At 41.6% G+C, this 22246-nt stretch overlaps 1 protein-coding gene across 1 annotated transcript in view; it reads left to right on the forward strand.

The window, feature by feature from the left end:
* MCCC1 (methylcrotonoyl-CoA carboxylase 1) overlaps positions 1–22246 on the forward strand; it is a 55245-nt gene that overhangs the window by 27503 nt on the left and 5496 nt on the right. Inside the window, exons 9-15 of the mRNA XM_006084871.3 lie at positions 674–755; positions 2316–2443; positions 6154–6337; positions 8402–8511; positions 10651–10867; positions 13543–13629; positions 19370–19419. Of these exons, the coding sequence (XP_006084933.2) occupies positions 674–755; positions 2316–2443; positions 6154–6337; positions 8402–8511; positions 10651–10867; positions 13543–13629; positions 19370–19419 (858 nt within the window). The remainder of the gene's footprint in view (positions 1–673; positions 756–2315; positions 2444–6153; positions 6338–8401; positions 8512–10650; positions 10868–13542; positions 13630–19369; positions 19420–22246) is intronic.

The following is a 22246-nucleotide window of genomic DNA, read 5'->3' on the forward strand; positions in this document are numbered from 1 at the left end:
CCCCTGGAGATCTTGCACACGTCCCCATGGATAAGGGGAGACTGCCATGCATGTTTTTATCAGTATGTGTTTTCATCAGGTCAGGGATCTGAGATTTCTGGTAATCAGTTTGTTATTCGCATATTAAAATTTTGATTTCTGTTGTAGAGTATATTATACCTTTTGAAGTAAATGTCAACAACAATAATTTCAGTAAAGCCTTATTTTGAACAGTGACTGCTTAAATATATATCTGTAGAGCTCAGTTTTTAAAATTTTAAAAGCTTTGTCTATTTATTGACATACACTTCTTTTTCTGAACCATTTTTAACTTGGAATCTCAAGGTTTACCATATTCCAAGATAATTATTGCACACTTGATACAGATTGCTTTATCATCTTAAAATAGAGACTTCAAAGTTTCTATATTGACACATTTAATTTTAAGTAGACATATAGTTATAAAAGTTATGTAGGAACAAGGGACACGGATATATCATTATGCTGAGGAATATGTGCAATTCATAGAAATTACTAGCAGAACCATTAAACTTTGGTATTGTGACAGCTTTTTATCTTTATTATTATCTCTTGAATGTAATATTTGCTACATGAAGATGTAATATTGGATCTTAGTGGAAATTTCTAGTGGGACAAAGTACTAATGGAAATTTATTTAAATATTTGTTCATAGCCTGGTATTAAACCTGAAGTAAGAAAAAGGCTTGGGGAAGCTGCAGTCCGAGCTGCTAAAGCTGTAAATTATGTCGGAGCAGGTATGCTAAGATTTGTTTCCAAAAGAGAAGGAGAAGCAATAATTTATGTATGCTTTAGAGGCAAAAGAAACATATCGCTTTTATATCAGTGGCTTTCAAACCTTTTTGACCAGATCCACAAGGAAAAAAAAAAACAAAACACACACACTCATATTTTATATTGAGACCATATGTGTGTGTGTGTATGTATACTTATATTCATATATGTTTGAAAAAGGATTTTACTAAATAATGCATATCCTAACATGTATAATGCTATTCGATATTTTCTGTCTTATTTGAAATTAAAATTACAAAATTGATTTTTTAAATTAATAAAGTTTATTTTTTACAGCAGTTTTAGTTTCACAGCAAAATTGAGCAGAAAGTACAGAGATTTTTTCATATACTCCCTGTCCCCACACGCACACAGCCTCCCCACCATCAACATTCCACATCAGAGTGGTACATTTGTTCTGATCAGTAAACTTACACTGACACATTTTTATCACTCAGAGAGCGTAGTTCATATTAGGGCTCATTCTTTTTAAGACATTTAAAAAATATATTTTTATTGATTTCAGAGAGGAAGGGAGAGGGAGAGAGATATAAAAACATCACTGATGAGAGAGAATCATCAATTGGCTGCCTCCTGCACACCCCCAACTGGGGATTGAGCCCACAACCCGGGCGTGTGCCTTGACTAGGAATCAAACCATGACCTCTTGGTTCCTGGGTCAGCACTCAACCACTGAGGCACACCAGCCAGGCAAAGTGGATGAGTTTTTACACTTTAACTGGAGGCCCGGTGCACAAAATTTGTGCACGAGTAGGGTCCTTAGCCCTGGCCATCGATCAGGGCCAATTGGAGCCTTGCAGCTGCCAGCCAGGGGCTTCCTTCCCTGGCTGCTGGCTGCTGGCTGGGGCCTTCCTTTGTTCCGCACCGCCCCCTGGTGGTCAGCGTACGTCATAGTGAGTGATCGAACACCTGGTCTCCCGATTGAACTCCTGAGGGGACACTTTCCATATTAGCCTTTTATATATATAGATAAAGCTGGAGACGTTTTGTAGTGCCTAATAAAATGCCAATAGGTAATACATTATTAACATAAGATTTAGTTGCTAAGCAATCTTTCAATGCGTCACCAGCAAAAGGACTTTTAAAGGAAATTTCCAAGAGCCCAAAACTAAGGAGAAAAGATTGTATTTTTCTGCAGAGGGTTAGAGTGAGATGGGATGTCACAGGGTGCAGTTCCCAGGATCTGGGTGAACTTTGCCCAAGTACATGAACTGACCCAGGATCATGGCAGTCATGTTCTCACTGCGTGAGAGCTGACACTGCTTCATATCTTGGGCTTACTATTTGGTCAAAACCCCAAATATATTTTTCTGTTGCAAAATTTCATGTGGCTCCCTATTTTGACTGAGAGTCATTTGCTGCTACAACATGTGAGATATTTTTTTTCATGAAATACAAAGTACCATTGAATGAACGCAATGGTAAAACTGTACCACAAGGAATATTTTACTTGGCTACTAATTACATACTATTGAAATGTGATCATTGTATTTTACTTTTAGGAACTGTGGAGTTTATTATGGACTCAAAGCACGATTTCTACTTCATGGAGATGAATACAAGGCTGCAAGTGGAACATCCTGTTACTGAGATGATCACAGGAACTGACTTGGTGGAGTGGCAGATTAAGGTGGGAGTGATTTTTCTATTCAATATCAGTCTTGGAAACTGCGTTGCCTTCTGGCCTCCTAAAGAAAAGTGTCTTTTTGGATAAGGGTTCAGTTCTTACTGGTTGTGATGGGAACAGGAAAATGGCAGGTTCAAGATGACATTGCAGTTCATGCTATGACATTAGTGTCACTTTATGGACACAGATTCCCAATCTGTTCATTGCCATCATCTCCCTTCAGGCATGGGGCAGCCAACAGGGGAGCTGCTGCTATTGACGATGGCTGGTGACCACATGGTCTCAAAACCAAAACCTGGTACTCTACCGAGGGCCACATCCTTCTGGCCAGGCTGTCATTAGATCTTAGAGGCAGGACAGATGCCAGCCAAGATGAAACGAGCTAACACAGAGTTGGGAAGGAAGGGTCCATGGGCAAGTGTTGACTTAAACACTGTTGCTGGCCCACAGTGGGATAAGTATGAGACAGTCACAATATATAATTAGAAATTTTTTAAATGATTTGGCATCCGGCCAGTGTGACTCAGTGTTTGAGCATCAACCTGTGAACCAGGAGGTCCCGATTCGATTCCCAGTCAGGGCACATGCCCTGGTGCCAGGCTCTGTCCCCAGTAGGGGGCGTGCAGGAGGCAGCCAATCAATGATTCTCTCTCATCAGTGATGTTTCTATCTCTCTCCCTCTCCCTTCATCTCTGAAATCAATAAAAAAAAATATTTTAAGAAAGTAAAGCAATTTGGCATCGCTGTGACATATCTACTGGTTTTACAAAAGTTTTAAGTCCACAACTGTTCTTTTATTTTAATAGTGTGAGAAGCACTGGCCTAAACCAGAGGTCCACAAAGCATATTATTTCAAATATTATTAATAATAGCTTAGCATGTTTTTTTCTTTATTGAAAACAATAGATTGTATCTCAGCCTTCTTTAATTTATTTTTTTATTATTTTATTGCTTAAAGTATTACAAAGAGTATTACATATGTCTCCTTTTTTTCCCCGCCCTTGACAATCCCCTGGCCTCCCCTACCCCCCAGTGTCTTATGTCCTTCCATTGGTTATGCTTTTATGCATGCATACAAGTCCTTCAGTTGATCTCCTACCCCCCCTCCTGCACCCCCCCCACCCCCGCTCCCCGGCCTTCCCACTGTAGTTTGACAGTCTGTTCGAGGCTGCTCTGCCTCTGTATCTATTTTTGTTCATAAGTTTATAATGATCTTTATTATCCATAAATGAGTGAAATCATGTGGTATTTTTCCTTCATTGACTGGCTTATTTCACTTAGCATAATGCTCTCCAGTTCCATCCATGCTGTGCAAATGGTAAAAATTCCTTCTTTTTACAGCAGCATAGTATTCAATTGTGTAGATGTACCACAGTTTTCTAATCCATTCATCTACTGATGGGCACTTAGGCTGTTTCCAGATCTTAGCTATGGTGAATTGTGCTGCTATGAACATAGTGGTGCATCTATCCTTTCTGATTGGTGTTTCTGGTTTCTTGGGATATATTCCTAGAAGTGGGATCACGGGGTCAAATGGGAGTTCCATTTTTAGTTTTTTGAGGAAACGCCATACTGTCTTCCATAGTGGCTGCACCAGTCTGCATTCCCACCAGCAGTGCACGAGTGTTCCTTTTTCTCCACATCCTCTCCAGCACTTGTCATTTGTTGATTTGTTGATGATAGCCATTCTGACAGGTGTGAGATGGTACCTCATTGTTGTTTTGATTTGCATTTCTCGGATGATTAGTGACTTCGAGCATGTTTTCATGTCTCTTGGCTTTCTGAATGTCCTCTTTTGAAAGGTGTCTATTTAGGTCCTTTGCCCATTTTTTGATTGGATTGTTTATCTTCCTTTTGTTAAGTTGTATGAGTTCCCTGTAAATGTTGGAGATTAAACCCTTATCGGTGATAATATTGGCAAATATGTTCTCCCATGCAGTGGGCTTTCTTGTTGTTTTGTTGATGGTTTCTTTTGCTGTGCATCAGCCTTCTTTTTTAAAAAAGTTTTTTAAGTCATATGATGAATAGTCAATCTCTGTGGGATTCTTGGTTCTTTATATACAGTATAACCTGAATCTAAATTGTTTTTTTCATATTGTGATGCTAAAGTCTTGATTATTTTGATAATTTTGGTTTTTTTGGAACTTCTGTGGACAATATGCTGCTTTTTCAATTTCCTTGGGGTTGATGGGTGGTTTTAATTGAGCCAAGAGACTCTTCTGGGCCTCTATAGCCTTGGGAGCTAATGAAAACCAGGCTAGTTAGTGTTCGTGGGTATCAGGAAAAGTGCAGTTGGTTTAGAAACTTCTAGAAAGACTGCTTATGTTTCCACAATTCAAGGAAAAGGAAGATTTTTTTTTCTGAAGCAATAACCCAAAAGAGTCTAGATCAGCCGTGGGCAAACTACGGCCTGTGGGCCGGATCCTGCCGGTTTGAAATGAATAAAACTAAAAAAAAAAAAGACCGTACCCTTTTATGTAATGATGTTTACTTTGAATTTATATTAGTTCACACAAACACTCCATCCATGCTTTTGTTCCAGCCCTCCGGTCCAGTTTAAGAACCCATTGTGGCCCTCGAGTCAAAAAGTTTGCCCACCCCTGGTCTAGATTCTTGAAATCACCGAGGATAAAAGGTTCCTAGGGAATATGGCTGCAGAGTCTGTGGTTTGAAACACCGTGCCATAAAGACATTCAGTTCTGTCCGCTTTCCTTTTATTCCTAACTGCTGTGGTTCCTGATTTTCCTTATTTACATATTTAAAGAGATGGAACCTGCTTCTGTTTTATGCTTATCTGTTTAGTTCAATGTGATACTAAGTTACTTAGAGATTTTTCCCTGTAGCTTTTGCTTTCTCAGGTTGTCATTTTCTCATCTTGGAGGAAAACTTAAAGGGAAAGTGTGGCAGCAAGTCTTCCAATAGCCTTTTTCTGTTTATAATCTAGTGCTATGCAATGTACATAAACATAAACATAATAAAATAATTGAAAAACCATGATGTTCCCCTTTCTGTTTTGCTTTATCACTCACTTGCTGATTAAAATTACAAAGATGTCTAATGTTACACTTTACCTATAGCTGTGAACACCAACAGATAATTTACTATTTTTTTTAAAAAAAGATTGATTTTGTAACTGAATGCTAATGTTTTAAGATGAAAACTGAGAGCATGGTGCCAGAAAGAAATCTTAGTTTCAATTATATAGAAAATAACACTGATTTTATATTTATAATTTAGTCAGCAGTTTGCTTGCATTTTCTATTTAAAAACTCTAGAAGCCCATTGTAATTAATACTTTATTTTCAAGCTGCCTCTGTTTTGTTTTGTTTTTTAATTTTTATTGAATTCAGAGAGGGAGAAGGAGAGAGAGGTAGAAACATCAATGATGCGAGAGAATCATTGATAGGCTGCCTCCTGCATGCCCCCTATTGAGGACTGAGCCCACAACCCAGGCATGTGCCCTAACCAGGAATCGAACTGTGACCTCCTGGTTCATAGGTTGATGCTCACAGCTGGGCAAGCTGCATCTGTTTTTTAAATATCTTCTTTCTGCCCAATACTCGAGGCAGTGGATAAAATAATAATTTTTATGTGGCTTCATTGTGAAGTCCAAATGTACATTTTCCATAAAAAAGGCAAGACCATCAACTTGCTAGTCTCATAGCTGCTTTAAGGTGGATTTTTATAAGAAGTACATACTCTTCTGTCACCAGGTTGCAGCAGGAGAGAAGATTCCTTTGAGCCAGGAAGAAATAACTCTCCGGGGCCACGCGTTTGAAGCTAGAATATACGCAGAAGACCCTCACAATAACTTCATGCCGGGGGCCGGACCACTGGTGCATCTCGCCACCCCTCCCGCGGACCTTTCCACGAGGATTGAAACCGGGGTGCGGCAAGGTAAGCGGAAATAACACAGAAAGTCTTTTTAACTTTTAGTGCATTCTTATTTTTGGATGGGGGTCTTTTCCTTGTGTCTTGTGGGAATGTCTAGTATGTTTTAAAATAAAGGATTTAATTGATTTCGCAGCAATTTTTTTCCCTTCTGTAATAGTTATTTTTAAGGAATGACTAGTAGTTTAATCAATAGGCTCTTTTTTCAAATGCAGCCGTACTTGATCAAACTTAAGCAATAAGTATTTTGTGTGTGTTGTTTTATATTTTTTACTTTGCCTGGTTCCAAACATGATTTAAGGTGACTGATATTCGCTATGTGTAAGGCACTCTGCCTTCAAGTCAAGCTGGAGAATTAATATGAAAACTTAGTGCAAGCTAAACAATAATAAAAGAAGTTAAAAGTAAAAACTAACAGCACAAGAGCTATCACAGTTCAGCGTTGATCAGTAACGATGGTCACAGCTAACAGCCGTTTAGCACTTACGTGCAGGTGCTGTTCTAGGTGACTTTTCATACAGTCTTCTTTAACCTGGAGCACTGTCCTATGAGTAGGTGTTCTCACCCCCATTTTCTAGATGATGAAACCAGGACACGGAGAAGTTACGTGACTTGCCCAGGATCACCCTTGCAACCATGACTCAGACCCAGGCAGTCTGGCTCCAGAGTCTGTGCTCTGAGCCACCACCGTCTGTTGCCACCTTAACTTCATTTGCAGAGCAATGATAGCAGTTCTAGGACTAAGAGCTAATGTGAGACACTTTTAAAAGAGGAAATCTAGCGTGGATTTGAGTAGGCAGATGTAACACATTAAAGAAAAGTGAACTTGAAGAACTGTAAGAAAATATGTGGCTGGGAAAATGGTGTAGGATGGTAAGTAGTTGGAGATGTGGCTGGAGACAGACATAGGTTGAGAGCAAATCGTATGGGTCTTGAAAGCCAAAATGAGGAATTGGGGCTTCTTGATGATACATTGGCAACATGTTGATAGCTCTTGCCTAAGCCACAGCAAGATTTGGTAGTCAGTACATTTTTAACTTCACAGCAGAATATCTTGGAAAGAAAAGAGGGGCCTTGCAATAGAAAAGAAAAAAACCTGTAGGGCCAGCAAAGCTTGCAGTGTAACTTAATAAGAGGGCTCAAAGGATAAGAGATGTAATTCTGAGACGTGCTCCCACGGTCACATCGTGACACTGGGAGGGATAACCTAGTCCAGGAAGCTTCTCCCAGGACTCCCCTTCTGTGTCCCGTGCATCCCTCAGACCTGGCCCTTATCTTATTATCTATGGTAACCTATTCCTTGCCTATTTTCCCATCAGACTGTAAGATTCTTAAGGGAGGGACCGTCTTCTATGGTATATTTGCAGCACCTTGCTTAAGTCTAGGCCTACAAGGTGTTCACTATGTGTTGGTGGGCGAGTGGGGGTGGGGTGGATGGATGGATAAGGGAGTGTAATCCAACCCCTTGGTTTTGCATCTGGAGACCCTGGGTTTTAGAGGCATCAAGTGACCTGTCAAAATCACAACAAGGGTCTAGAACAGTAGTCTGTAACATACCACAGCCTTTTGCCTTGATCTAGTTTCTAACCAGTGATTGAGATTCGTATGATGACTGCTGTTTGTTTATCAGCTCTGCCAGGTACAGCATTTGGCACTTTATTGTCAGTCCTCCCAGCAACCACAGGACAGAGGAATGGTTACCCTCATTTGTCTGATGAGGGAAACGGTGGAGGGAAGGGAATGCTGAGGGCAGGGCAATTGAGATATGAGAGGTAGAGGGAGTTTGTTCTGACTTTCAAGAAGAAGATAGGATGGGGAAACCGGCCTGGGTGTCATTGGGTCATGGTTTTGAACGGACAGGATGGCCACACCCTCCTTGGACATTTGATAAGTTTTTAAACCCCGTGAGCTTCAGTTCCTCATGAATAAAATGGTGGGGGCCATATCTGTCATGAGGTCTGTGAGGATTGGGTGTGAAATGTACATAAAGCCACAGCAGAACGTCTTGCTGTCACATTGTATCCCTTTGGTTTTGACTTTGAGAGGTTGTTGTGGTTTTTTCAATTCCAGGGGATGAAGTGTCAGTGCATTATGACCCCATGATTGCAAAGCTGGTCGTGTGGGCTGCAGATCGCCAGGCGGCCTTGACCAAGCTGAGGTACAGCCTTCGTCAGTACCACGTGAGTGAGACGGCCGTGTTGGTGACCCTCATGCTCTCTGTATCTCCACAGCCAAGCACGTCTGTCAGGAGTGGTCAGCCTTTGTCTTTGTCAACTTATTTCCACCAGCCGCCCATATGTCACGATCAGATTCATTTTATGTGGGAGAATTCCCATGGGCTTGAGGACTTCTTGACTCCAGCTGGAAATGAAAGCTTGCAGGACTGAAACTATTAGGGTCCGTGTTATACTTCAGGGAAATCGATAGGAAATTCCTCTTGATCCTGTAGGTAAGGCCAGCTCCACATGTGTGTGAGCGAACGTGATAACCACTACACCACGGGAGCGTGGTCGCTATACAAGTGTGGCCTACAGTTGGTATTATTTTCTCCAAAGGAAAATAATGATGTTCAGTTTTATCCATTTCATCGTTTGTTGCTGTTTTGTAGCACATTCATTTTCTTGGTGCAGTAACTCCTGTACCAGCTGATTTAGCTTCACGGAAGGATTGCTCTTTAACCCATGATATTCTAATTATTATATGTCATTAAAAACCTCTGATCTCTGTGGCTCCAACCACACTGACCTCCTTGCCATTCTTTAGACACACAGCATTGTGCCATGTGTTCCTGTTTTCTCTCCAGAATGTTCTTCGCACACATGATCACAGGGCTCCCTCCCACCACCCTCAGGCACTGCTCACCTCCTCAGAGTCATGTCAAGGCTGTCACATTTAAAATAAGATTCTTTACCCAGCTGGTGTGGCTCATCGACACATGAACCAGGAGGTCACAGTTTGATTCCCGGTCAGGGCACATGGCCTGGTTGTGGGCTTGATCCCCAGTAGGGGACATGTAGTGGGTAAACAGGAGGCAGATGATCAATGATTCTCTCCCATCATTGATGTTTCTATCTCCCTCTCCCTCTCCCTTCTTCTCTCTAAAATCAATAAAATACATAATAATAAAAGCGTAATATGCTAATTAGACCAGACGTCCTTCCGGACCTTCCGGACGAAGCCGGGGCTGCGAGGGAAGCCCGGGTCCCAGGTGCCTGCTGGTGGCCAGAGGGAAGCCCAGGTCCTGGGTGCCAGAGGGAAGCTGGTGCCGGCAGCCGGGGGAAGGAAGGCCTACTCTTGCACGAACTTCGTGCATCGGGCCTGTAGTAAAAAATAAAATAAAATAGAACCCTTTGCTGTTCTCTGTCCCCTTAGACAGCCTTATTTTTCTTCATATCACCTGACATTATATTAGAATTTTTTTATAGATATTGTTTATTATCTTTTCCTAGAATGTAGGCTCTGTGAGGCAAGGACTTTGTGTGTTTTGTTCTTCACTGTGTCCACCGTATCTTTTTTTTAAAATATATTTTATTGATTTTTTACAGAGAGGAAGGGAGAGGGATAGAGAGTTAGAAACATCGATGAGAGAGAAACATCGATCAGCTGCCTCCTGCACACCCCCTACTGGGGATGTGCTCACAACCAAGGTACATGCCCTTGACCGGAATCGAATCTGGGACCTTTCAGTCTGCAGACCGACACTCTATCCACTGAGCCAAACCAGTTAGGGCGTGTCCCCAGTATCTTGATGAGGATCTGGCACCTAAAAGGTGCTCCGTATATGGCGAATGAATGAATGAACGAACAAACAAATGAACAAACTCGAGGCCCAGATAGCTGGCTTTACCCTTGATTCCGTTTACTGGGTTATGTTTTATACCTTTTTATTTTCATATCAGTATGTAAAATTTGGATTTTAGTGTTAGAACCTCTTTTGAGGTAATTTCACCCAATCCCCTCCCCAGTGTAGTAATCGTGCCTTCTGCTGTGGAGTGTTCTGAGTGGCAGGTCTTCAAAGACTTGCCAATAAATTTCATTTAAGTTTCTTAACGTTTATCACTTTCTTAATCCAAGTCAATTAAATGTCTTTCCACACTACCTACACTAACACCATTTCCTGTGGCCTCTTTATCATAGTAGATGTAGCTTTAAGTGTTAAGTCCAGAATATAGTGATGGAGAAGTGGGGTTTTTATTGTTTGCCTGAGAATTGCCGATAGTAGAAGATACTCAGCAAAAGGAGCAGAAGCCATACAAATGCTTTTCTGAATATGTTGTTTTCCCCACTCCTTGGGGATGTGGGCTTTATTCTCTTTCTAGATTGTCGGACTGCACACCAACATTGACTTCCTCCTCAGGCTGGCTGGCCACCCGGAGTTCAAAGCTGGGAACGTGCACACTGACTTCATCCCTCAGCACCGGGAAGAACTGCTGCCCAGTCGGAAGGCCACAGCCAAAGAGTTTTTATGCCAGGCAGCTCTGGGCCTCATCCTCAAGGAGAAAGCCATGTCAGATGCTTTCCAAATTCAGACACAAGGTATGGAATGCATTTCTGTTTCCCCTGCTTGTCAAGATTTTATGAATAACTAGAGGCTCAGTGCACGAAATTCATGCACAGGTAGGGTCCCTAGTGGCTGCCAGCTGCCTGCCACCGGCTGGGGCTTTCCTTCGTTCCGCACCGCCCCCTGGTGGTCAGCACACGTCATAGCAAGCGATTGAACTCCCAGTTGGTCAAACTCCCAAGGGGACACTTTGCATATTAGGCTTTTATATATATGGACTAGAGGCCCAGTGCACGAAATTCATGCACTCGGGGCGGGGGGTCCCTCAGCCCGGCCTATGCCCTCTTGCAATCAGGGAGCCCTCGGGAGATGTCCGACTGCTGTGGAGGCGGGAGAGGCTCTCGCCACTACCACTGCACTCACCAGCCATGAGCCTGGCTTCTGGCTGAGCGGCGCTCCCCCTGTGGGAGAGCACTGACCACCAGGGGTCAGATGCTGTTTTGAGCATCTGCCCCCTGGTGGTCAGTACGCATCATAGCAACCCGTCGTTTTGCCGTTGGGCCGAAACCAGCTCTCCGACATCCCCCGAGGGGTCCCAGATTGCAAGAGAATGCAGGCCAGGCTGAGGGACCTCACTGGTGCACAATCTGGGCTGGGGAGGGATGTGGGAGGTTGGCCAGCTGGGGAAGAACCACAGGAGGGCTCCAGGGCGTGTCCGGCCTGTCTCGCTCAGTCCTGATCAGCCGGACCCCAGCAGCAAGCTAACCCACCAGTTGGAACGTCTGCCGCCTGGTAGTCAGTGCATGTCATAGTGACTGGTCAACTGTCTGCCTCCTGGTGGTCAGTGCACGTGATAGTGAGCAGTTGAGCAGCCTTAGCATATCATTAGCATATTACACTTTGATTGGTTGAACGGCCAACTGGACGACCAGACACTTAGAATATTAGGCTTTTATTATATAGGATTAGTGACCATACTTTTTTTTCTTTATGCCACTCTTACCTCCCTTTCTTCTCTCAGTGATTGACACCATCCTCTGCTAAGGTGGCTTTTAGTCCGAAGAGAGCTCTTCACATATTCTGGATACATTCCATAAACACTTCTAACCCTTTAGATATATCTTAACTAATCACCTAACAACGTAGAGATGGATCTCTTTTCAACCAAACACCAGTGCTTGCTGCAGCCTATGCCAATCCTTTCCAACTTCTTTTATCCACCACTCCCTGTGGCCTGCTTTGTTGTAGCCTCTGTACCTGCAGCAACTTCCCGGGTCCCGGAGGCACTCGGATTCCACTGGGCTACCCTGATTTATGGTTATTTTCTCCGCTCTATTTTTATTCTGTGATCAAATTTCTGACTAACTGGAGACCTAGTTACTCCATCATGTCATAGAGTCGGAGCTTGGGAAAGACAGGCAGAGGTTCGTCCTGACTGGCTGCCTCAGCATCCCACTAAGTCAGTGTCCAACTTCCTAACACCCCGGAAGCTGGAAATTCATGATGAAAATTCACTAGCCTATTATAGTTTCAGTCAGTTCTCCTTTAAACAGTTCTTCCCTCTAAATTGAGCAAAACCTGAGCTCTCCCAAACTTGCTCAATAATATTTATTTACGCTAACTGACTTTTGGAGTAATAGGGGAAAAAATGGAATTCATTATCTATTCACTATTATTAGGATTATTATATTACTAGAGGCCCAGTGCATGACATTCATGCACTGGGGGGAAGGGGTGTCCCTCAGCCCAGCCTGCGCCCTCTCGCAGTCCGGGACCCCTCAGGGGATGTGGAACTGCCGGCTTAGGCCCGCTCTCTGCATGACATCTCCCGAGGGGTCCTTAGTGCTGCTGTGGAGGCAGGAAAGGCTCCTGCCACCACTGCTGCCAGCCGTGAGCCTGGCTTCTGACTGAGCAGCGCTGCCCCTGTGTGTCTGCCCCCTGGTGGTCAGTGTACATCATAGCGACTGGTCGTTCCACTGTTCGGCCAATTTGCATATTAGGTTTTATTATATAGGATTATAGGATCCTATTTTTAGAATAATTAATTTCTAGATTCATTCAAGAAAGTTATATTGAAAGCTTAAAACACATAATTACATCTTTAGGAGATTTGTGCTCTCTCCTCATTTTGTCCTGTTACATTAAATGAAATGCATCTAAGTGTGCTCCATATGGCATTCCTAAGCCTGCTTGTTCTTAGCCTTTTTAGAATGGAGTGTCTTCTTACTCTCACCTCTTTTTAAAATTTATAACCAGCACAGATAGGAACTTCAGAGTAAATTGCTTCAATTTAGTCATGCTGTAGCTTCTGGATATTGTCCAGCAGAGGCTGTACACTCAAACCCGTCTAGGTGGACCAGTAACAGGAGAATAAGAGAGGCCAGGTGAAAGGGAAATGGCGAGAGGTAGAGATTTGGGTGCCCTGGAATGCAGTAGCCCCATCAAAAGGGATGGCCACAGTGCAGCTCATGCCACCAACGGATGAGAGTTTAGGCTGCACATAGTCTCACTTTTTAAGAGAAGCTGGGAGTTTTCATATGCAACCTCCTGAGATGTAAATTGAAATATCTCATTTAAATTTAAAGCAACGAGAAGAACAAAGAAAACACATACAAGCTGCCAGTATAGGAACTGTGTTCCTGTTTTCTTTTGTAAGGTATAAATTTAGTAGGCTTGATGTTCGTAAATTTGCTGTTGAATTTTCTTTCAGATCAATATTCTCCTTTTGCATCCAGCAGTGGAAGAAGACTGAATATTTCTTTCACCAGAAACATGACTCTTAGGGATGGTGAAAACAGTAAGTAACGTTTTATTAGAAGGGAAATGTGCCTTATAGAAATAGATCACATTTACCTGGGAAAAAATGGATTCAGCTCAGCCACAGTCATTCAATTATATATTTTTCAAAGATCCCTGGCCTAAACATTGTGAGGAAGTATGCCAAAATGATAGAATTGATTTGCTCTGGGTGGTAGAGTTGATTTTTTTTTCTTCATTACATTTTTTCTGTGTTTTGTAAATATTCTAAAAATATGTTATAAAACATACATAGCAAAATGACTAAAGTAAAATTTGCCAACATTTTAGTGAGGTTACTACTGGGTGGTGGGATTTGAGGCCGTCTTTTCCCCCCCATGCTTCTTTGTACTTTCTTTGCTTTATATTTCTTCAGTGAGAATGCAATACTTTTATATTTTATTTTTTTTACCCTTCTTTTCCCTCCCAAGAATGTATTACTTTTTTTTTTTTAATCCTCAATGGATTTTTTTTTAAATCACTCCATTGATTTTTAAAGAGAGTGGAAGGGATGGAGGAAGGAGGGACAGAAAGAGGGAGATGGGGAGAGAGAGAGAGCGAGCAATTGGTTGCCTCCCACACATGCCCGACCAGGACTGAGGCCAGGGATCGAACCTGCAACAGAGGCACATGCCTTTGGTTCGCAGGCCGATGCTCTAACCAGTGAATACCCAACCAGGGTGAGAATGTATTCCTTTAAATAAGAAAAACAATATCCAAAACTCTAAACAAGAAAGATTACCCACTATTCAGGCAGTATCTAAGGTGGAAGTGGGTTAATAAAGAAATGTAATTTATTATTAAGTGCCTTATCACATGTAAATTTTATCTTCACAATTTAATAAGGGGAGTCACTGTTATAGCCACATATGGCTGATGAAACGATGGCATGGAAGGTGCAATAACTTATTCAAGACTAGTAAGTGGCAGAGCCAATGTTTGACACCTAATCTTTCTGACCCTGATTCCTATGCTATTTCCACCACTTTTCCAGTGGCAAATTGATTTTTTAAAAATATTTTTATTGATTAAGATATTACATATGTGTCCTTATCCCCACGTTACCCCCTATACGGCAAATTGATTTTTGATTGCACACTGATTTGAGTAGGTTCAGGGTGGGAGCTGATTTATTGTAACTGAAGTTAGGAGAGGCTGACACAAAATTTGGGCTGGAACAGTGTACCAGAGGGACCAGAATCATGTAATAGCTGGTGGCTATATGCCTTCTGCTGCAATACAGTTTGCATGGGAAGCCAGAGGGGTGCAGTCAGAGCAGGAAGGACTGGGTAACCTTGAAGGTGAGGTATCCTTGACCTGTGACAACTCCATTATAAAACGTGCCTATCAGGTAGAACAGAATCTTCCTGCCAGCTCATCACAGCACCCTCCTCTCTATCCCAGTTCTATGTAGACATCCACTCACTTCTTAACAAATTCCTTGTTTACACAGTTGACTGGGTTACAGCTCTTTAGATATCTTTTCATCCTGAGCCTAGATGGTCATTACCTTAAGTGCACGGAGTGCTTGGAAAGGAAGTTTGCAAACATCCCTTGTAGAGTAACATTCTGCAAATGGTTAAGCTATCCATTTTATGCGGGTGTATTTATTTATTCATTTCATCCTAAAAAACAGCCTCCCAAATGAGAAAGTATCTTACACTAGGCTGAATATGCTGAATACAGTATCAGCAGCAATAAAATTCAAGTGGCCTCTTCAATCTAAATTAAACAGAAAAATAGCCTGTGTGATTATAATTCAGATGAGCCAACTGTGTTATTTGGCATGGATCTTCACTGAGGCACCGAGCAGTGTTTTGAATTATATTGCATTTCTTGGATTTTTATTTTTATTTTTAAAAATAAATATAATTGAAGAGCCAACATAATTGCTGTTCACTACTTCCTTTTGGCAGTATTTTTCAACAATAACCCAGGTCCGCATGTCACAGTTTTCAGAAATGTTATACTAATCCGCAGTGACTGTGGTTGAATGAGAGTGCACCAAACAAGAAGCCCAAGGGCCCAGAAGCATTTATGAATATAAAGTAGAACCAGCTCTTAATGGTCTCAGTGAGAATGGCCAAGTATTTCAAATAATCAAGACTTGAAAGATATTCTCACCTTGTTACTAGTGGCCATGTTTCACAGAACCCTGCCCTGCCCTCAATAATAATAAGAATAATAGCTGAGACTTATTGTTTGGTGTATGTGAGCTATTGTGTTAAGCACCTTCCATGAATTATTTCTTTTGCATTTTCAGAACAGGCCAATGAAATTGGTGTTATTATTAGTCTCAACTTTATAAAACCTTTGCAAAAGGCTTAGAGAGAATGATAATTTCCTTAAAATCACACCAAAAGGAATTGGTAGAGCCAGAATTTGAACGCAGACTTCAAGGTGCATGTGCTTACCTAACACTGCATCATGTTAAACTTTCATACCTTATTAAATACATAAGAGGTGTTTAAGATTCTCTTGTGGGCGGTCAAGAGATATCTAGGGGAGAGGGGAACAGGTTGAGTTACCCTACTATACATAAAAGAATTTAGACTTTTTCTGGTGATGTCTTTACTGTGATTCTATGGGCATTCATGTTATTAAAAGACTTCATATTTTATAAATTGAAAGAAAACTGATCTGGGATAATGAGATGCATTTTCTCTCTTTTTTTTAACTAGAATAATAATTGTGTTTAAGTATGTAAGGACACTTTAAAGACAAAATGATAAATGAGAATATTGGCAGGATTTAAGATAAAAATGTATATAAGGGTGAACTGGAAAGCTTGTATTATGATTAAAAGAACATTAAAGTACATATTCATTCACTTATTCAGTAGCTCTGAGTACTTAATATTTACTCGGAAAGGGGCATAAACCAATAGAGGGCCATGATCTTTGCCCTCGAGAAGCTCACAGAGTAGTTGGAGGCAGATTTTCACGGGAAAATGTGTAATATACTCTGCAAATACAGGTTTTATGGGATCTTTAAAGAGAGGGTCTGCATCCTGATTGAGGAAGTCAGGGAAGGCTTTGCAGAAAAGGTAATGATAGATTTAATACATTAAGAATGAGTAGAGATGGGCCTGCTAAATAATGCGGAGGAAAATCCTTGGGGCAGAAGTCACAGCTTCTGGAAAGAGTGTGGAATGTTGGGAAATCAAGAACGTCCGCTAAATGGGAAGCAGAGTATTCCTAGGGAGAGTGGTGGTTGATGAGACCGGGGGACGGGTAGGGGCCGAGACTAAGGAGCTTTATGTGATATGCCAGCATTTTGATTTAATCCTGGGGAGAACAATGTAGGCAAGGTAATAAGAAAATCCAGTATTCAAGTCAAAATGATCTTCCTGATGGCAGAATGAATAGGAAGGCTTTGAAGATGTGATTTTTTATTTTATTTTATTTTTGCAGCTGTAACAGATTGCCACAGACTTAATGGTTTAAAATGACACAAATTTACAGTTTGGAGGTCAGGGGCCCTAAAATCAAAGTGCTGGCAGGCCTGTGCTCCATCTGGAGGCTCAAAGAGAGAATTGGTTCCTTTTCCAATTTCTAGAGGCGGCTTGCATTAGTTTACTCGGGGCCCCTCTGTCTTCCTGTCGTCAAAGCTGGCAGTGTGACAGCTTCCTAGCATCTATATCTCCCCTCCCCTCCCTTCCCCTGACCCCTGCATTTTCTCTTAAAAAGAGTTAAAGTTATTGACAAGATACAGGATAGAGAAGTTTATACGTTCAGGACAAAGTTTATGAAACAATAAATATTCTGAACAACGTGAAGAAGAGATAAAAGGTGTCTTTGCTCCTATGTTTTTCTCTTAAGGAATTTGCCACTTGGCAAAGGAGAAGGGTGTGTTGGGAAGCAGGATGGCGTAGTGGTAATGGTGCGGCCCTGGAGGTAGACCGTATGGGTTTGAATCTGGCTCGCTTGTTTTCTGTGGCCCTTGGGCAAGTCACGTGCTCTGTAAGCATCCACTGTCCTCCGCCGTAACTGGGCATGGCAGCGGCAGTCACTTCCTTGTGGTGTTGTACATACTAAATGAAACAGCATGTGTAAAGCACTTAGCTCATTGAATGGCATGTAGCAAGCAGTCAACAAACATCAGCTGTCATCATCATCCTCATTATTATTTTAAACTATTCCCTTGCTCCTGTTAAAAGAACAAAGTAGGTCTGTATGTCACATGTTAACTACAATAAAGTTGGTTGCAGAACAACATGTATGGCAATGTCCTATTTTTATAAAAGAAAAATACAAACCTGCATGTGTATTCTGAAAGGCCCGAAAGCATCCACACGTTCCAGCGTTTAATAGGACTGACATCTGGGCAATCGGGAGGACTTTTAGGCCTCGTGAACATTTTTATTTTTGCAGTTTTTTAAAACAATTGATAAAGAGAAAAACCACTCTATCATACCCTGCTGAGGGGAGAATCCGTATGGTGTTTATATGTAGACGTCTAAATGTACAGAGGAGAGAGGATTCATCCCCCCAGGCAGGCTCTTCCCCAGTGAGCACAATGTGGAGGAGGGGTGGGGGTCAGTGGGAGGGGCCTGGGCAAAGGGCACAGAGAGGAGAAGGATAGAGGCACCTGGAGAATGTGAATTGGCCCATTTTCCCATTTGGTCGGACACAGGGCTGTGTGGAAGAATGGCGGGAAATATGACAGCGTTTGGTGCTCTCAATACGAAGCCAAGTGTTTTTACTGTGGTGGGGACATGCTAGGAATCAGCTGGGAGGCTTGGGACAGGGAGCAGGAAGTCCTGGCAGGACCTCCTCAGGTCAGCCAGGCCTGAGGCCGCTGTCCGAGTCAGGGGCAGGCGCAAGAAATGGGTGGTCCAGGCATCCAAGGGAAGACTTTGGCAGTGCTGTGGTGGCGGTTGGAAGTAGAAAGCAAAGGAGAAGGTAAGAATGACAGGTTTTAAACCAGGATGGCAAGGGGAATAACATTGCCAGTCGTGGCGCTCACAGGGCAGGAGGGAAAGCAGGCGGAGGCGGGAGAGGATTTGTTGGACACACTATGTTCATTTTAAAGTACGGATGGAACATTTAGCTGGACATGACTTAGAGTTCTGCAGAAAGACTGGGGACAGATAGGAGCTGGTGGCATCAACATGATGGTTGAAGTCTCAGGACTAGATGGAATGACTTTGGTCTTCATTCTCTAGCCCACAAAAGTTTCAATTTCCATCTCCTAGTCTTTAACCAATTCTATAGTCACATAATAATGAATATATTGTATATTATATCTGTATAGTCTGTTGCAGTTTATACTTTCACACTGATGTCATCATTGTTACATCTCATCCATTTAATGGGTCAAATGGATTAGAAAACCAAGACCCGGAGATTTTAAGTGACTTAGTCAAGATCACAGAGGTGATCGTGCCACACAGATGGCAGATTTGGATCTTAAACCAGAATTTCTTTTTCCCAATTAATTACAGTTTTTACTATAACAATGCAGCCTTTCTTATAGTGAAAAAAAATATCTAAAATAGCCTACAGTCCTAAAAAGCTAAAACACCATTTCTAAAAAGGAAAAGTTTGAAATTCACCTTTTTTTGAAACCTGCCTAAGTTGTATTTTTGTTGTTGTTTTTTAATCTTTATTGCCAGGGAGTTAACAGATGTTGCTATCCCTAACAGCTAGTTATCTTTATGTTGAAAGTCAGATTCTTGGAATCTCAGTTACTGAATAAATGAAGGTCTTCTAATTTTGTTTAATTTTTATCCTCTGAAGATGTAGCCATCGCTGTAACATACAACCAGGATGGGTCATATAGCATGCAGGTAAGCCTTACTGGTTTTGTTCTACATCTGATCTCTCTCATACTAAGAATGGTCTTTTTATGCTCTCCGGTTTCTCTTAAGCCACTGACTGTTATGTCTACTAAGGGAATATCATGTGCTTTTATTTCAGACCAATTTGAGGAAACTACCCCCTATACATTTTCTGACTGTGTACTCAGTTTGGCTGTGATTCAAAAGTTGGCAAAATATAATAGCTTTGAATCAGACACTGAAGTGTGTGGACATATTTATATCTAAAGCAGCAGTTCTCAAACTTTTTGGTCTCAGGACCCCTGTACATTCTTAAAAATCACTGAAACTCCCTAAAGAGCTTTGTTTGTATTCGTTACATCTATTAATTTTTACTGTACGGGAAATTAAACTGAGAACATTTTTAATTATTTTGATGTGTATTTTTAAATATAAGTAACAAAATTTACCATTTTAAGTGTACAGTTCAGTGGCATTGCATTCACATTGTTGTATAGCCGTCACCACCATCCATCCATAGAACCATTCTCCTCGTGCAAAACTCAAACGCTATACCCATTAAACAAGCACCATGCTCCTCCTCCCCCAGCCCCTGGCAACTGCCATGCTGCTTTGTGTGTCTATGAATTTGGCTGCTGGGTGACTCATATAAGCGAAACCACTCAGCATTTGTCCTTTTGTGACTGGCTTACTTCACTTAGCATAATGTCTTGAAGGGTCTCCCATGTTGTATCGTGTGTCCAAATTTCCTTCCTTTTTACGGCTGACTAATATTTTATTGACCACATTTTTTTTATTCATTCATCTACTGATGGGTGCTTGGGTTGTTTCCACCTTTAGGCTATTGTGAATAATGCTACTATGAACATAGGGGTACAGATATCTCTTTGAGACTGTTTTCAATTTTCTTGGGCATATACCCAGAAGTAGAAATGCTGGATCATAAATATGGTAGTCCTATCTTTTTATTTTTTTCGGAACTACCATACTGTTTTCCATAGCGGCTGCACCATTTAACGTTCCCACCAACAGTGCACAAGGGTTCCAGTTTCTCCACATTCTTGCCAGCTTTTTTTTCTTCTTTTTATAAAGCCATCCTAATGGGTGTAAAGTAGTATTTCATTATGGTTTTGATTTGCATTTATCTGATGGCTGATGATGTCGAGCATCTTTTTTTTTTTTTTTAAATATATTTTATTGATTTTTTACAGAAAGGAAGGGAGAGGGATAGAGAGCCAGAAACATCGATGAGAGAGAAACATCGATCAGCTGCCTCCTGCACGCCCCCCACTGGGGATGTGCCCGCAACCAAGGTACATGCCCTTGACCGGAATCGAACCCAGGACCCTTGAGTCTGCAGGCCGACGCTCTATCCACTGAGCCAAACCGCTGATGATGTCGAGCATCTTTTCATGTGCTAATTGGCCATTTGTCTATCTTTTTTGGAGAAATGTCTGTTCAAGTCCTTTGCCCATTTTTTAAAAATCAGATTTTTTTTTTATTGTTGAGTTGTAGGATAAATTGAGACAAGTTTAGAGCCTAAGATTACACAAGTACACATTCCATTGTCACAGAGTGATAACATTATCGCATGCTTTGCATCTCTAAAAATTCCACTGTATACTTATGAGAGAATGTGGGTTAAAAAGGCAAATTACACTAGTATTATTATGAAATAGTTTTATTTCATGGATCCCCTGAAAGAACCCCAAGTGATCCAAGGTCATTCTTTGAGAATCTTCAGTCAAAATTTTTATACTAGCCCTCAAGTAAAAGAAGTCCATTACACTGGCAAAATGAAATGCTGAAGGAGTTAAACAACAATGTGAGAACTCAAGCAAATTCCCATAGTAAGGTACAAATTCAGAGAATTGAATAAATCATCCTATATAATAAAAGCCTAATATGCTAAGTGTCCGGTCATCCTGTCGGCCGTTCAACCAATCAAAGTGTGATATACTAATGATATGCTAAGGTCACTCAATCGCTCGTTATGACGTGCACTGACCACCAGGGGGCATACGCTCTGACCGGTAGGTTAACTTGTTGTTGGGATCCGGCTGATTGGGACTGAGCGAGATGGGCCAGACACACCCTGGAGCCCTCCCACAGTCCCTCCCTGGCTGGCCAACCTCCCGCATCCCTTCCTGGCCCCGTGCACTGGTGGGGTCTCTTGGCCTGGCCTTCACCTTCTCACAATCCTGGACCCCTTGGGGGATGTTGGAGAGCCGGTTTTGGCCCGATCCCGCAGGCCAGGCCGAGGGACCCCACTGGTGCACAAATTCGTGCACCGGGCTCTAGTTTTAATAAGACCTAAGAGGTTTCAAATCCTGCAAAATGGGTTTATTAATGATAAGCTTTAGACTGCCCAACATTTGGAGAGACACAGTGGTTTTCTTTCTATCTGTCAGAAAAATTATGGGAAGTCTACCTCACTTAATTATAAGAGTTGTAATTCATATTGGTACTTTTTTTTCCCTTTTTTCTCTTTTAAATTTTTCAATTACATTTGACATACAGTATCATATGAGTTTTAGGTATATAACAAAGTGATTAGACTTTTAGATAACTTACAAAGTGATCACCCTGATAAGCCTAGTACCCATCGGGCACCATACAGCATTATTATAATATTATGTTATTGACTGTGTTCCCTGTGCTGTACTTTACCCCCCTGTGACTCTTCATTCCCTTTTTAAAATAACTTCGTTTTCCTAAAGGTATCTGGGGAGTCTCTGTGCCATTCAATATCCCAACATTGAGAATTTTCTAAGTATTTTAAATATTATATAATAAATTTTATATAATACTGGTCTGGGGACCCCTTTTTGTCCCT

Source organism: Myotis lucifugus, unplaced genomic scaffold (assembly GCF_000147115.1).
Source record: "Myotis lucifugus unplaced genomic scaffold, Myoluc2.0 scaffold_14, whole genome shotgun sequence".
NCBI lineage: Eukaryota > Metazoa > Chordata > Mammalia > Chiroptera > Vespertilionidae > Myotis > Myotis lucifugus.